At 48.3% G+C, this 13,169-nt stretch overlaps 1 protein-coding gene across 2 annotated transcripts in view; it reads right to left on the reverse strand.

Annotated features, from left to right (window-relative positions):
• The window catches only part of HPCAL1 (hippocalcin like 1), a 334,375-nt gene that overhangs the window by 26,239 nt on the left and 294,967 nt on the right, over nucleotides 1-13,169 (reverse strand). For both annotated transcript variants that reach the window (XM_063915423.1, XM_063915420.1), the window contains one exon: nucleotides 4,653-5,056. In XM_063915423.1, the coding sequence (XP_063771493.1) occupies nucleotides 4,653-5,030 (378 nt within the window). In that variant the 5' untranslated portion in view covers nucleotides 5,031-5,056. The remainder of the gene's footprint in view (nucleotides 1-4,652; nucleotides 5,057-13,169) is intronic.

Consider the following 13,169-nt stretch of genomic DNA (forward strand, 5'->3'; position numbering starts at 1 on the left):
AAGACACAATCTTTGAATTGCATTTAACACTAACTCCCTCTCTGAAGGAGAAGCTGGTAGGGCCGATTTGAAAAACCGGCGAGGAGGCATCTCTTCGAATTCCAGCTTGTATCCCCGGGAAACAATCTCTATTGCCCAGGGTTCCACCTGTGAGTGGACCCAGATGTGGCTGAAAAATCGAAGACATGCCCCCACTTGAGCTGACTCCCCCAGGGAAGCCCCAGCGTCATGCGGTGGATTTTGCAGACGCAGGGGAGGACTTCTGCTCCTGGGAACTAGCTGTGTGCAGCTTTTTTCCCCTGCCTTTACCTCTGGCAAGAAAGGACGAACCCCGTACCTTTTTGTTTTTATTGGAACGAAAGGACTGCATTTGGTAATGCGGCGCCTTCTTAGGTTGCGGGGGAACATAAGGCAAAAAATTGGATTTACCTGCTGTAGCAGTAGAGACAAGGTTCGAGAGGCCTTCACCAAACAACTCCTCCCCCTTGTAAGGCAACGACTCCATATGCCGCTTTGAGTCGGCATCCCCCGTCCACTGCCGGGTCCACAAGAGTCGCCTAGCAGAAATAGACATAGCATTTATTCTGGAGCTTAGTAAACAAATGTCTCTTTGAGCATCCCTCATATATAACGCAGCATCCTTGATATGCCCTAGGGTCATTAAAATGGTATCCTTATCTAGGGTCTCAATCTCCGTAGATAAGGAATCTGTCCATGCTGCGACAGCACTACAAACCCAGGCCGATGCCATAGCCGGTCTAATAATAGTACCAGAATGTGTGTAAATGTACTTCATGGTAACTTCCTGCTTACGATCAGCAGGATCCTTGAGGGTAGCCGTATCCTGGGATGGCAGTGCTATCTTCTTTGATAAGCGTGTCAACGCCTTGTCTACTTTAGGCGAAGATTCCCATCGTATCCTGTCCTTTTGTGGGAAGGGATACGCCATAAGAATCCTCTTGGAAACTTGTAATCTCCTATCTGGAGATTCCCAAGCCTTTTCGCACAATTCGCTTAGCACATACGAGGACGGAAAGGTGACCTCAGGTTTTTTCGCTTTATACATGTGTACCCTCGTGTCAGGGACAGGGGGTTCCTCCGTGATATGCAAAACCTCTTTAATAGCAATAATCATGTAACGAATACCCTTAGCCACTTTTGGCTGTAACTTTGCATCCTCATAGTCGACACTGGAAACTGAATCCGTGTCGGTATCTGTGTCAGTGATCTGGGATAATGTGCGCTTTTGAGACCCGGAAGGTCCCGGTGCCACTGGGACAGGCACGGTCTGACTACCTGACTGTTCCCTAGCCTCAGCTTTGTCTAATTCTCTTTTGTAATAAATTTACATTAGCATTCAAGACATTCCACATATCCATCCAGTCCGGTGTCGGCGTTGCCGACGGCGACCTGACAATCATGCACTCCCCCTCCGCCTTAGGTGAGCCTTCATCGTCAAACATGTCGACACACGCGTATCGACACACTCCACACACACAGGGAATCTCTTTTCTGAAGACAGGTTCCCCTTTTAGGCCCTTTGGAGAGACAGAGAGAGAGTATGCCAGTACACACCCCAGCGCTAGATGACCCAGGAAAAAACACAGAATGTTTACCCAGTAGCGCTGTTATAGTATATATGCGCGCCAATTATGTGCCCCCCCCCCTCTACTTTAAAACCCTCTTTCACCGTGTGTCAAGCAGGGGAGAGTCCGGGGAGCTTCCTCTCAGCGGTGCTGTGGAGAAAAAATGGCACTGGTGAGTGCTGAGGGAGAAGCCCGCCCCCTCGGCGGCGGGCTTCTGTCCCGCTCAAAATATGTTAAACATGGCGGGGGCTCTTTAATATACATGTACAGTGCCCACCTGTACATGTATATAGTTCATTTTGCCATAGGAGAGGTTTATATTGCTGCCCAGGGCGCCCCCCCTGCGCCCTGCACCCTTACAGTGACCGGAGTATGTGAGGTGTATGGGAGCAATGGCGCACAGCTGCAGTGCTGTGTGTTACCTCAGTAAAGCTCACGAAGTCTTCTGCCGCCTTTGAAGCCTTCTTTCTTCTTTTTTCCGGCTCTGTGAGGAGGACGGTGGCGGCGCGGCTCCAGGATGAACGCAGAGGACGAACCTGTGTTCCAATCCCTCTGGAGCTACTGGTGTCCAGTAGCCTAAGGAGCAGAGCCTATCATTTAAGTAGGTCTGCTCTTCTCTCCTCAGTCCCTCGATGCAGGGAGTCTGTTGCCAGCAGTGCTCCCTGAAAATAAAAAACCTAACAAAGATACTTTCTTAGCAGGAGACTCAGGAGAGCTCCCTGCAGTGCACCCATCCTCCTCTGGGCACAGTCTCAAACTGAGGTCTGGAGGAGGGGCATAGAGGGAGGAGCCAGTGCACACCCAGAGTCAAAGTCTTTCTTAAAGTACCCATGTCTCCTCCGGAGCCCGTCTATACCCCATGGTCCTTACGGAGTCCCAGCATCCTCTAGGACGTTAGAGAAATGACGTTAGCATGGCCACGCCCCCTAATTTACATGACAACGCCCCCGTTTTGGCCGCACACATATATGCCCCCGGAGTCCGGCGCCCTGTCCTATTTCATTCCTAGAAAGAACACTACAATTGCATTACGATAGCCCGCATCAGTGCCGTAACTAGACATTTTAGCGCTGTGTGCAAGAAACAGCATCCGCGCGCCCCCCCCCCCCATGTTAGTTACGGACATAAAAAATAGGGGTGGGGCTTCATGGAGCATCCATTAGTCACATAACTCCGCATGGTAGCGCCCGTTACTCACACTACACTGCACAGTAGCGTCTGTTACTCACATCACTCTGCATGGTAGCACCCATTAGTCACATTACACCACATGGTAGAGTACATTAGTCACGTAACACCACATGGTAGAGTACATTAGTCACGTTACGCAGCATGGTAGTTTCCATTAGTCACGTTACGCAGAGTGGTGGCGTCCATTAGGGGCAATACACAGTGCGATAGCTTCGGTCAATTTCATTGCACAGCACTGTAACGTCCGTCTGCCACATTACACAGCACGGCAGTGTCCGTCGCCACATTATACAGTACAGTAGCGTTCATCGGCCACATTATACAGCGCGGTAGCATCCATCGGCCACATTGCACAGCATCTGTCGGCCACATTACACAGCACGGTAGCATCCATTGGCCACATTATACAGCACGGCAGCGTCCGTCGGCCACATAACACAGCACGGCAGCGTCCGTCGGCCACATAACACAGCACGGCAGCATCTGTCGGCCACATTACACAGCACGGCAGCATTCGTCTGCCACATTACACAGCACGGCAGCATTCGTCGGCCACATTACACAGCACGGCAGCATCCGTCGGCCACATTACACAGCACGGCAGCATCCGTCGGCCACATTACACAGCACGGTAGCGTCCATCAGTCACATTACACAGCCAGCAGCATCCGATAGTCACAGACAGCAGTACTCAATGTGTGTGTGTATAAACACACACACACACACACACACACACACACACACACACATACAAACACATTAGATTAATGTATGTGCAGTTTTTGGAGTGTTTTGGGTTTTGTTTTACAAATCTTTCTACTGTATTGTACACCGTGATTTGTTTTAAAAATCACTGAGACACATTCCAGGATGAGTAAGAGAGACTGGCCTTGTGGTTAATGTTATTTAGTTTACTGCCCGAAACAGTAATAAACACATAATGGACAGTAAATAATACCTACATGATAAGAGTCTGCACAGGGACGGAGAGGAGGAGAGAGACTTCACTCCTGTGAAGCCAGCAGCAGCCGTCTATGAGATGAGTCATCTCCAGTACCCGGCAGTGTTTGCACAGTGCTACAGCAGGAGGAGGGGGGCGGACCGAGCAGAGGGGGACTGAGTGTGGGGAGAGAGCTGCGCCGCTGCCTGCTGTGACTAATGTAATGTATATTAGCAGCGCTGCCGCCGGGCACAGCGCTACTAATATTACATTACACTACAGCGGGCAGTGCTGTAGCTGGTGAGGAGAAATTAGTGTGGAGCGGATGGTGCGCCTACAGCCTAACTGCGCTGTGTGCGAAGCCCCCTTCGCACACACGTAGTTACGGCACTGGCCCGCATATGCGCACTGCGTCCATCTCTGAATAGCCCCCAAACTCCCTGCCAATCAGCTACTAGCTGCCATGTTACAGGCTGTGTTTGGAAAACAACAGTTAGGAGCTGGCTGGTATTTTATCTCTCTCCAAGAGGTCTAAAGGAGGTGACACATAGTATAGTCCTGCTTTAGATCACTTCCATTGTAACCAGAGTGTGTCCGGAAGACAACACACAGACCAACAATAGTCATGTTCTAAAAGCATTTACCAACATATCGGACAATGGTCCAGATTTATCAAGCCTTGGAGAGTGATAAATTGCAGTGATAAAGTACCAACCAATCAGCTCCTAACTGCCATGTTACAGGCTGTTTGAAAAATGACAGGAGCTGATTGGTTGGTACTTCTCACCGTGCAATTTATCACTCTCCAAGGCTCGATAAATGTGGGCCAATGACCGTTTATTTTGACTGGATTATTACTGGAACACACTGGGGGGGGTTCCCTCAGGATTTTCACAGCTCATTTCTACATTCAGCAACAACAAATTGGTTCTTACCTGGACAATTTCTAGCATCTCTCCGCGACTTATATAACCATTTCCATCAAGGTCATACATACTGAACGCCCACTTAAGCTTCTGTTCCAGTTTCCCGCGAGAAGTGACACTAAGTGCAATGATAAATTCCCGAAAGTCAATCGTCCCATCGCCATTTGTGTCAAAGGTGCGAAACACATGCTCGGCAAACTTTGAAGCATCACCGTACGGAAAGAAGTTTGCGTAGATCTTCTTAAACTCTTCTACAGTTAGGTGTCCAGTGGGACAATCCTTCAGGAAACCCTTATACCACTCCTGCAGCTCATGGTCTGTGAACTCCGTGTTTTCCCGAAGATCCTGAAGAACCTCGGGTCTCAATTTACTGTTCTGCTTCCCCATTCTGAAACTTCTTCAAAAGGTGAAAACTGGAAAAGAAATATGTATATGCTCCATTAGAAATAACGTGCAAATCAAAATAAGTAAATGCATGCATGCAGGCAGTTAAACAAAAATATTTTACCAAATTGGAAGCCATAATTTGAAAGGAATACACAAATTATGTAATCACAACACATGACTGAAAGGACCAGATACTGTTACAGGTCATTTTTAGTGTGCGGGGGGGGGGGGGGGGGGGGGGGGGGGGGGGGGGGGGGGGACCAGGGGAGGAAAAAGCACCCCTCCTCTCCGTCTGCTTTTTGTTTGTGACCCCTCCCCCTTTCTAGCACCTGATATATAATTATCTCCAGGAATGATTGAGCAACTGCCACCGTTTGTCTGCATGTGTGAGAAGGCATTGAATGGGAGCAGCATTTGGAAGGCATGCTGTTCCTTGCAGTGCTAATGGGAGATCCTGGGGGTGGCTCCCAGGTAAGTCAGCCCTCTGTCTGGATGCATTTTAGTATGAGCCTTTATCATGAGGCCTTACTGTAAACAAATCATATGGCCCTATGTGGGCCCTGCCATGTAGTGTTAGGACTGCTGATATCGGAGAAGCCTTCACGCGGCCAGCAGCTAAACATGTCTATGCAAACGCATGCGACCAGTTTTTCTGAAATTCTCTTACCAGTTAGGTTCAGATATGGTTACAGGTAATTTTGAGTGTGCTGGGGAGATACCCGGGGAGGGGGAAAAAGCACCCCCCCCTCTCTATCTGCTGGTTGTTTGTGACACCTCCATTTTTCTAGCACCTGATATATAATTATCTCCCAGAATGATTGAGCAACTGCCACTGTTTGTCTCTATGACTGAATGTGTATATTATTAAATTCCTCACTAAATCTAGTGTGATATAGAAGGTGATAGCCAAGAACACACTAACGTTTGGGTACCCATGGTGGTGAAGGCTGTCATTAAAGATCAGGCCTCTGAAAGATAATCATCACGAAACAGGACCTCTACCATTTTGTTCTGTGTTATTGGTAAAGCTCCTGGTAAGGTTTGCACAACCAATTCAAACCGGTGAAGACAAACCATGTAAGCTCCTTACAGTGTGATACTAAGCACGCTTATCCCACCTGTTTAAGAGGTCACAAAAGGTGAGTTAAAGTTCATTATCTCACTCATAGGTTACATGAAAGCTGATGTCATGTTATATACCACGTAACTACATTGGCTCATGCTAAGCAATCTGCTTCTTAGCCAGGCTTCCAAATAAACACATTAACTAGATATATTTTTTAAATAGACCGTAATGAGACCAGAATTTACGTCAACATAATTGAGAATATGCAGAAATACTAATCTCCTTATAATATATTGCATTCATTTCAGTGTATTTTTAAAATTCATTTAATAGGGAGGCTTATTAGGGGAAAAAAAACGCTTTAATCTCTGCACACCCAAAACATTATTACTTCAAAGATGGTTTACAGTTTACAGGAAACTTCCCACTTGTTTTCTATCATTTAGATATTCAGATACAAACACCAACATTAGAATAGGTACAACTACAAATGTGTGGACAACACTGAAAAGCATTATAAACATGGAGATTTAATAACTTGATAAAAAGTAAGTAAATAGCAGCATCTTTCCATAAACCATCACTTGGTTGTGAGTGTAAACTAATGGTGTGTACACATGGTGAGATATTTTCTAATGATTTTGACTATATAGTCAAAATCGTAAGAAAAGTTAGTTCAGATCACAAGGTAAAAGTCACCTTGCGATCTTGATTCGATGCCGATGTGCAGTCAGCATCGCAAGGCTAGATAGTCGAACTTGACTTGCCTGCACAGTCTGTCTCTATAGAAGAGATAGTCAAAATTGACACTTAGCCAAAATCGCACAGTCAGTATCGCAAGCACACTCATTATGTGCTTGCGATGCCGACCTAGCCCCTGTGGCATAGTGAGAATTGGGCATAGCCCGAATCTCACCGTGTGTATGGGCCTTTATAGATAATGGTTTTCATGGACGTAGCTATAGTGGATGCAGGGGGTGCCATTGCTATGGGGCCCACACGCTCAGGGGGCCCTACTCCGAGGTAATTTAGTCGCATAAAAATTTCCCAGCTAAGTAATTGGATCTGACCATTGCCCAGTCTAAATGGGGTGCCATTCCTTTTTCAGTGAGAAATGTGCGTAGTGCAGGTTATAATGGTAAGGGGACAATACAGTGTGGCATAATCTGACCTGTTCATTGTAAGGTGGTACAATATGAACTGGAGGGCATTATAATGTTACATAATATTAACAGGTGCACTGTACGGTGTCATAATGTTAACTGGAGGCACTATAATGTGGCGCAAGATGAACTGGAGGCACTATAGTGTGGCATAAGATGAACAGAGGCCACTATAATATGGCATAATATGAACTGGGGACACTATGTCATAATGTGAATTGGAAGTACCATGCGGTATAATGTGCACTGGCATCTATTCAATGTGACATAATATAAGCTAGAGCACTACTATATTTTATAAAATAAACTAGATAACTACTATGAGGCATAACAATAATAACTGCTGCGGAGAGCTGTCTCTAGAAGCAGTGGGACATCGGACCCTTCAAAATGTTGCTATGGGGATCACAAAACTCTGGAAACACCCATTGGTAGTGCAGCACAAAATTTTGTCATTGAGCAAAATATTAAATATAGAACACCAACATTCCTGCAATAAGATTATACGTACAAATAAGGATTGGGGGAAGTGATGCAGGACCGGCCGCGGCGTTCCGACATTGGAGATCCAGACATCGGAGGGGGTAAGTATCCCCCCCCCCCCCACCTGTCCCCTACCTTAATCCTCAGAGGGAGAGTTGGAGCGGCTAGAGCTAACCCCCCCCCCAGTACCTAACCCTAACCCCCATCCAGATACATACCTTTGGGATGTTGGCTGACGGGACAGTGCCAGTGTCCCAAGTGGCATCGGGATTCTGGCGTCGGTCACCGCCGGGATCAGCATCCCAATCATACCCTACCTGTAGTGAGTGGCCATGCTACCACACACTAGGCTCACCCCCTTCCCCCCTCAAATTAACCCGCCATCCCTCATGGCATCCACAAATAAGATACAACTAGCACAGTTTTGGTATAATTAAAACTCAGTACATTATGAACAACATGTAAAGTCCCCCAGTACGTTTTTTACTTGCTCAGGGGCCACTAAGAATGATGGGATTGACTCTGTGGCCTGCACAAACTTCAGGTCACATGCTGTCCCAGTTTCAATTTGAAAGTTATGGGAGCCCTGGAAAGGCTTACCAGAGGTCACAAGACCAGAGAAAGCAGACACTTCTGGATGCTTTACTACACATGGTAACCAAACCAAATCACGTTGTGATGTAAAGTCTTCATGGCACATGGGTGTCAGAAGGATGGCAGATCTTTGACACCGTAAGCGGGTTTGTACGAGTCCACGGCTTTCTTGTCTAGCAGAGGACGGGCACTCAGAGCTGCGCTCTTGCTTCATTAAAAGTTCCTGCCAGTGTATTTGCAGAGACGCTGCAGTGGGAACAAATCCTGTTGCTTTTTCAATTTTCTAATGGTACAATGCTGCCAAATACACATCCTGTTCTGGGGTTGCAAAACACAGCTTAATGCAGATATACACAGCTGCTCACCAATAAAACAGAAAACATACGAGCAGGAAATTAGACCCTGCATGGCCATTAATTAATTAAAAGAAGCCAGCTGCGTAAATGCAAATGTGTTAAGAGACTGTACGTCTACAGCAACGAGAACACTCGGCTGAATTTAGATGTAGCTGGAGACTGCTTTTCTTTTTCTTCTAAGGGCTGATTTTGTGTTATACCTAGCTTTAGCCCCAATTGTGTCCAATTCATCCACTTTACTTAGATAAATAATGAAAAAAATATAACAGCCACTATATTGAAGCCTTGCTAGTATAATCTAATTTATTTGCTTTTAACACGGCCCCTTTTAGTTCTTCCATTTTTCTTCTCTTAAGCAAACCGCTACAATGTCCATCAACTGACCTCTTCTGCTGGCTATAGCTAGACTACTGATATTACTTAGGAATAATTATTGGAAACTCTTTAGGTATTAATATTATCATCCTTTATTTATATGGCGCTACAAGGGGTCTGCAGCACCCTCCAAAGTACATAAACAGAATGAACAAAACAAGACAGTGGCTTATGGTATAGAACACTGAAGGACATGAACATGGGTTTATAAACGTTGCTGCATCAGCGGTCATAGGGGGTCATTCCGACCCGATCGCTCGCTGCAGTTTACCGCAGCTAACGGGTCGGAACTGTGCATGCACCGGCGCCGCAGTGCGCCAGCGCATGCCAGCTGCCGTTGCCTAGCAATCGCCTCTGAGGCAGAGGCGGTCGATGGGCGAGAGGGGGCTTAACGCCGCCGTTTAGGGGGGGTGGGCCGCGCCGGCTGAGTGACGTCACACGCAGCCGCTGCGACCTGGGGCAGCGAAGAGGTTCTCCCGGCCAGCCGCAGGAGCTGCGCTGGCCGGGAGTAACTCCTGAGATATTAAGGCATCGCCGCTGTGCATATACGTAGCCAATAATACACACGGAATACCCCTTCCCTCCCCCCCAATAACAGGAAGCACAAAAGCATAGCAAGCAAGACAGTATGCAGAGCACCTCACCCGGCCAGACTACCCCCCTTCCCCCCGCACTATATGCGACTTACTCCAGGCTGCTGTAGAGTCCGTTGGAGTCCTGGAGACAGTCTCCGCTACCCAGCGCCTCACCCGGCTCAGTTACAAAGTCCTGTGCGGAAGTTGTGCACTGCCTCTGCAGCTCCGTATATGCGGCCAGCCTCTCAGTGCAGCCACATTTGAGATAAAATAAAATCGCCCCGCAGCTCCGATGGATCGGCGGCCAGGGGGTGTTTTAGGTACTCGTAAACCCCCCCTGTGTGCGCGTGTGGGAGCATTGACAACCCACAGCCACAGACAGTGCTCCCCCACTGCAGATAGTGCAGCTTCATTTAAATCTCCCGGGTCCACGTGCTGCCATCTACCAGGACAGGTCCTTCCATCCACGGAATCCAGCTATAGTACACTCAACTGCAGTACACCCGACTGTTCTCTCCGTCCACACTCAGCAGCAGCCGCGGCTTCAAGCTGTTGTAGCGCAATGACAATCAGCCAGTCGGGCCGCTTGTCATTGCTCAGTGGTGGGAGGCAGCGGGCCGGGAAGGATCGGTTCGCGGGCCATATTTTTCCCACCCCTAGATTAGATGATGGTATAAGTAGGGGAAGAAAAAGCACATGAAGGAAAAGGGTCCTACTCGTAATATCTTACATTTTACAGGGAGGAGACAGAGGTGACACAGATGAGGAAGAAAGTTGTCGAGGAGCCCAGAGACGAATGTAGGATGAGTGCTAGATGGCTTTTATGAATGAGTGGATCTTGAAAGTCTGTTTGAAGTTCTGCAGAGAGTCAGAGAAAGGAGCAGTGGTGGCAAAATCTTCAAGGTGGGAAGAAGTAATCAGTAGGCGGGAGACGCAACATTAATTTGTGTAGCAAAGTGGGCGGACGGGAGAGTGAAGGGAGAGGAGGTCAGAGATGTAAATAGGAGAGGAATGGATGAGGGCTTTTTTACGCGAGTGCGAGAAGTCTGAATTGGGTATGCTTGCTTTGAAAAGGTGAAAACATAGGACCTTATTCAGTAAGGATTTGCTTGCATGCTGGGGGCCGCCCATTGCAGGGCAAGGTCGTCTAGCAAACTCCCGTCCAGAAATGTGAACACGTTGAAATTGCGACTGAGCCACAATTTCAGCGCGATTGCTGAAATTGTGGATGCCTCCTGCCGGCGCAACCTGGCTGCGATGGCAGGAGGCCCGCCACCATTTTTCCCGATAACTCCCACACTATGCCCCCCATTTGCACCGCCACACCTTCGTTCCCGCCCCCGCAACACATCTTGGACATGGAGCGTTGCCGCCCCACGGACGCCTCTGCCTGTCAATCAGGCAGAGGGGTTTGTAGTTAATGCTATAGCATTTTCTGCGCACACACGCGCAGGACGGGATCTGTGCATGCGCAGTGGGGGCCATTGTAAAAATAAGATTTTACTTACCGATAAATCTATTTCTCGTAGTCCGTAGTGGATGCTGGGGACTCCGTCAGGACCATGGGGAACAGCGGCTCCGCAGGAGACAGGGCACAAAAGTAAAAGCTTTAGGATCAGGTGGTGTGCACTGGCTCCTCCCCCCACGACCCCCCTCCAAGCCTCAGCCAGGATACTGTGCCCGGACGAGCGTACACAATAAGGAAGGATTTTGAATCCCGGGTAAGACTCATACCAGCCACACCAATCACACTGTACAACCTGTGATCTGAACCCAGTTAACAGCATGATAACAGCGGAGCCTCTGAAAAGATGGCTCACAACAATAATAACCCGATTTTTGTAACAATAACTATGTACAAGTATTGCAGACAATCCGCACTTGGGATGGGTGCCCAGCATCCACTACGGACTACGAGAAATAGATTTATCGGTAAGTAAAATCTTATTTTCTCTGACGTCCTAGTGGATGCTGGGGACTCCGTCAGGACCATGGGGATTATACCAAAGCTCCCAAACGGGCGGGAGAGTGCGGATGACTCTGCAGCACCGAATGAGAGAACTCCAGGTCCTCTTTAGCCAGGGTATCAAATTTGTAGAATTTTACAAACGTGTTCTCCCCCGACCACGTAGCTGCTCGGCAGAGTTGTAATGCCGAGACCCCTCGGGCAGCCGCCCAGGATGAGCCCACCTTCCTTGTGGAATGGGCCTTGACAGATTTAGGCTGTGGCAGGCCTGCCACAGAATGTGCAAGTTGAAATGTGCTACAAATCCAACGAGCAATCGTCTGCTTAGAAGCAAGAGCACCCAGTTTGTTGGGTGCATACAGGATAACAGCGAGTCAGTTTTCCTGACTCCAGCCGTCCTGGAAACCTATATTTTCAGGGCCCTGACAACATCTAGCAACTTGGAGTCCTCCAAGTCCCTAGTAGCCGCAGGTACCACAATAAGCTGGTTCAGGTGAAACGCTGACACCACCTTAGGAAGAAACTGGGGACGAGTCCGCAGCTCTGCCCTGTCCGAATGGACAATCAGATATGGCTTTTGTGAGACAAAGCCGCCAATTCTGACACTCGCCTGGCCGAGGCCAGGGCCAACAGCATGGTCACTTTTCATGTGAGATATTTCAAATCCACAGATTTGAGCGGTTTAAAATGTGATTTGAGGAACCCTAGAACTACGTTGAGATCCCACAGTGCCACTGGAGGCACAAAAAGGGGGTTGTATATGCAATACTCCCTTGACAAACTTCTGGACTTCAGGAACTGAAGCCAATTCTTTCTGGAAGAAAATTGACAGGGCCGAAATTTGAACCTTAATGGACCCCAATTTGAGGCCCATAGACACTCCTGTTTGCAGGAAATGCAGGAATCGACCGAGTTGAAATTTCTTCGTGGGCCTTCTTGGCCTCACACCACGCAACATATTTTCGCCACATGTGGTGATCATGTTTTGCGGTCACCTCCTTCCTGGCTTTGACCAGGGTAAGAATGACCTCTTCCGGAATGCCTTTTTCCCTTAGGATCTGGCGTTCCACCGCCATGCCGTCAAAACGCAGCCGCGGTAAGTCTTGGAACAGACCTGGTACTTGCTGAAGCAAGTCCCTTCTTAGCGGCAGAGGCCATGAGTCCTCTGTGAGCATTTCTTGAAGTTCCGGGTGCCACGTCCTTCTTGGCCAATCCGGAGCCACGAGTATAGTTCTTACTCCTCTACGTCTTATAATTCTCAGTACCTTGGTTATGAGAAGCAGAGGAGGGAACACATACACCGACTGGTACACCCACGGTGTTACCAGAACGTCCACAGATATTGCTTGAGGGTCTCTTGACCTGGCGCAATACCTGTCCAGTTTTTTGTTCAGGCGGGACGCCATCATGTCCACCTTTGGTCTTTCCCAACGGTTCACAATCATATGGAATACTTCCCGATGAAGTCCCCACCCTCCCGGGTGGAGGTCGTGCCTGCTGAGGAAGTCTGCTTCCCAGTTGTCCACTCCCGGAATGAACACTGCTGACAGTGCTATCACAT

This window comes from Pseudophryne corroboree, chromosome 4, assembly GCF_028390025.1.
Source record: "Pseudophryne corroboree isolate aPseCor3 chromosome 4, aPseCor3.hap2, whole genome shotgun sequence".
NCBI lineage: Eukaryota > Metazoa > Chordata > Amphibia > Anura > Myobatrachidae > Pseudophryne > Pseudophryne corroboree.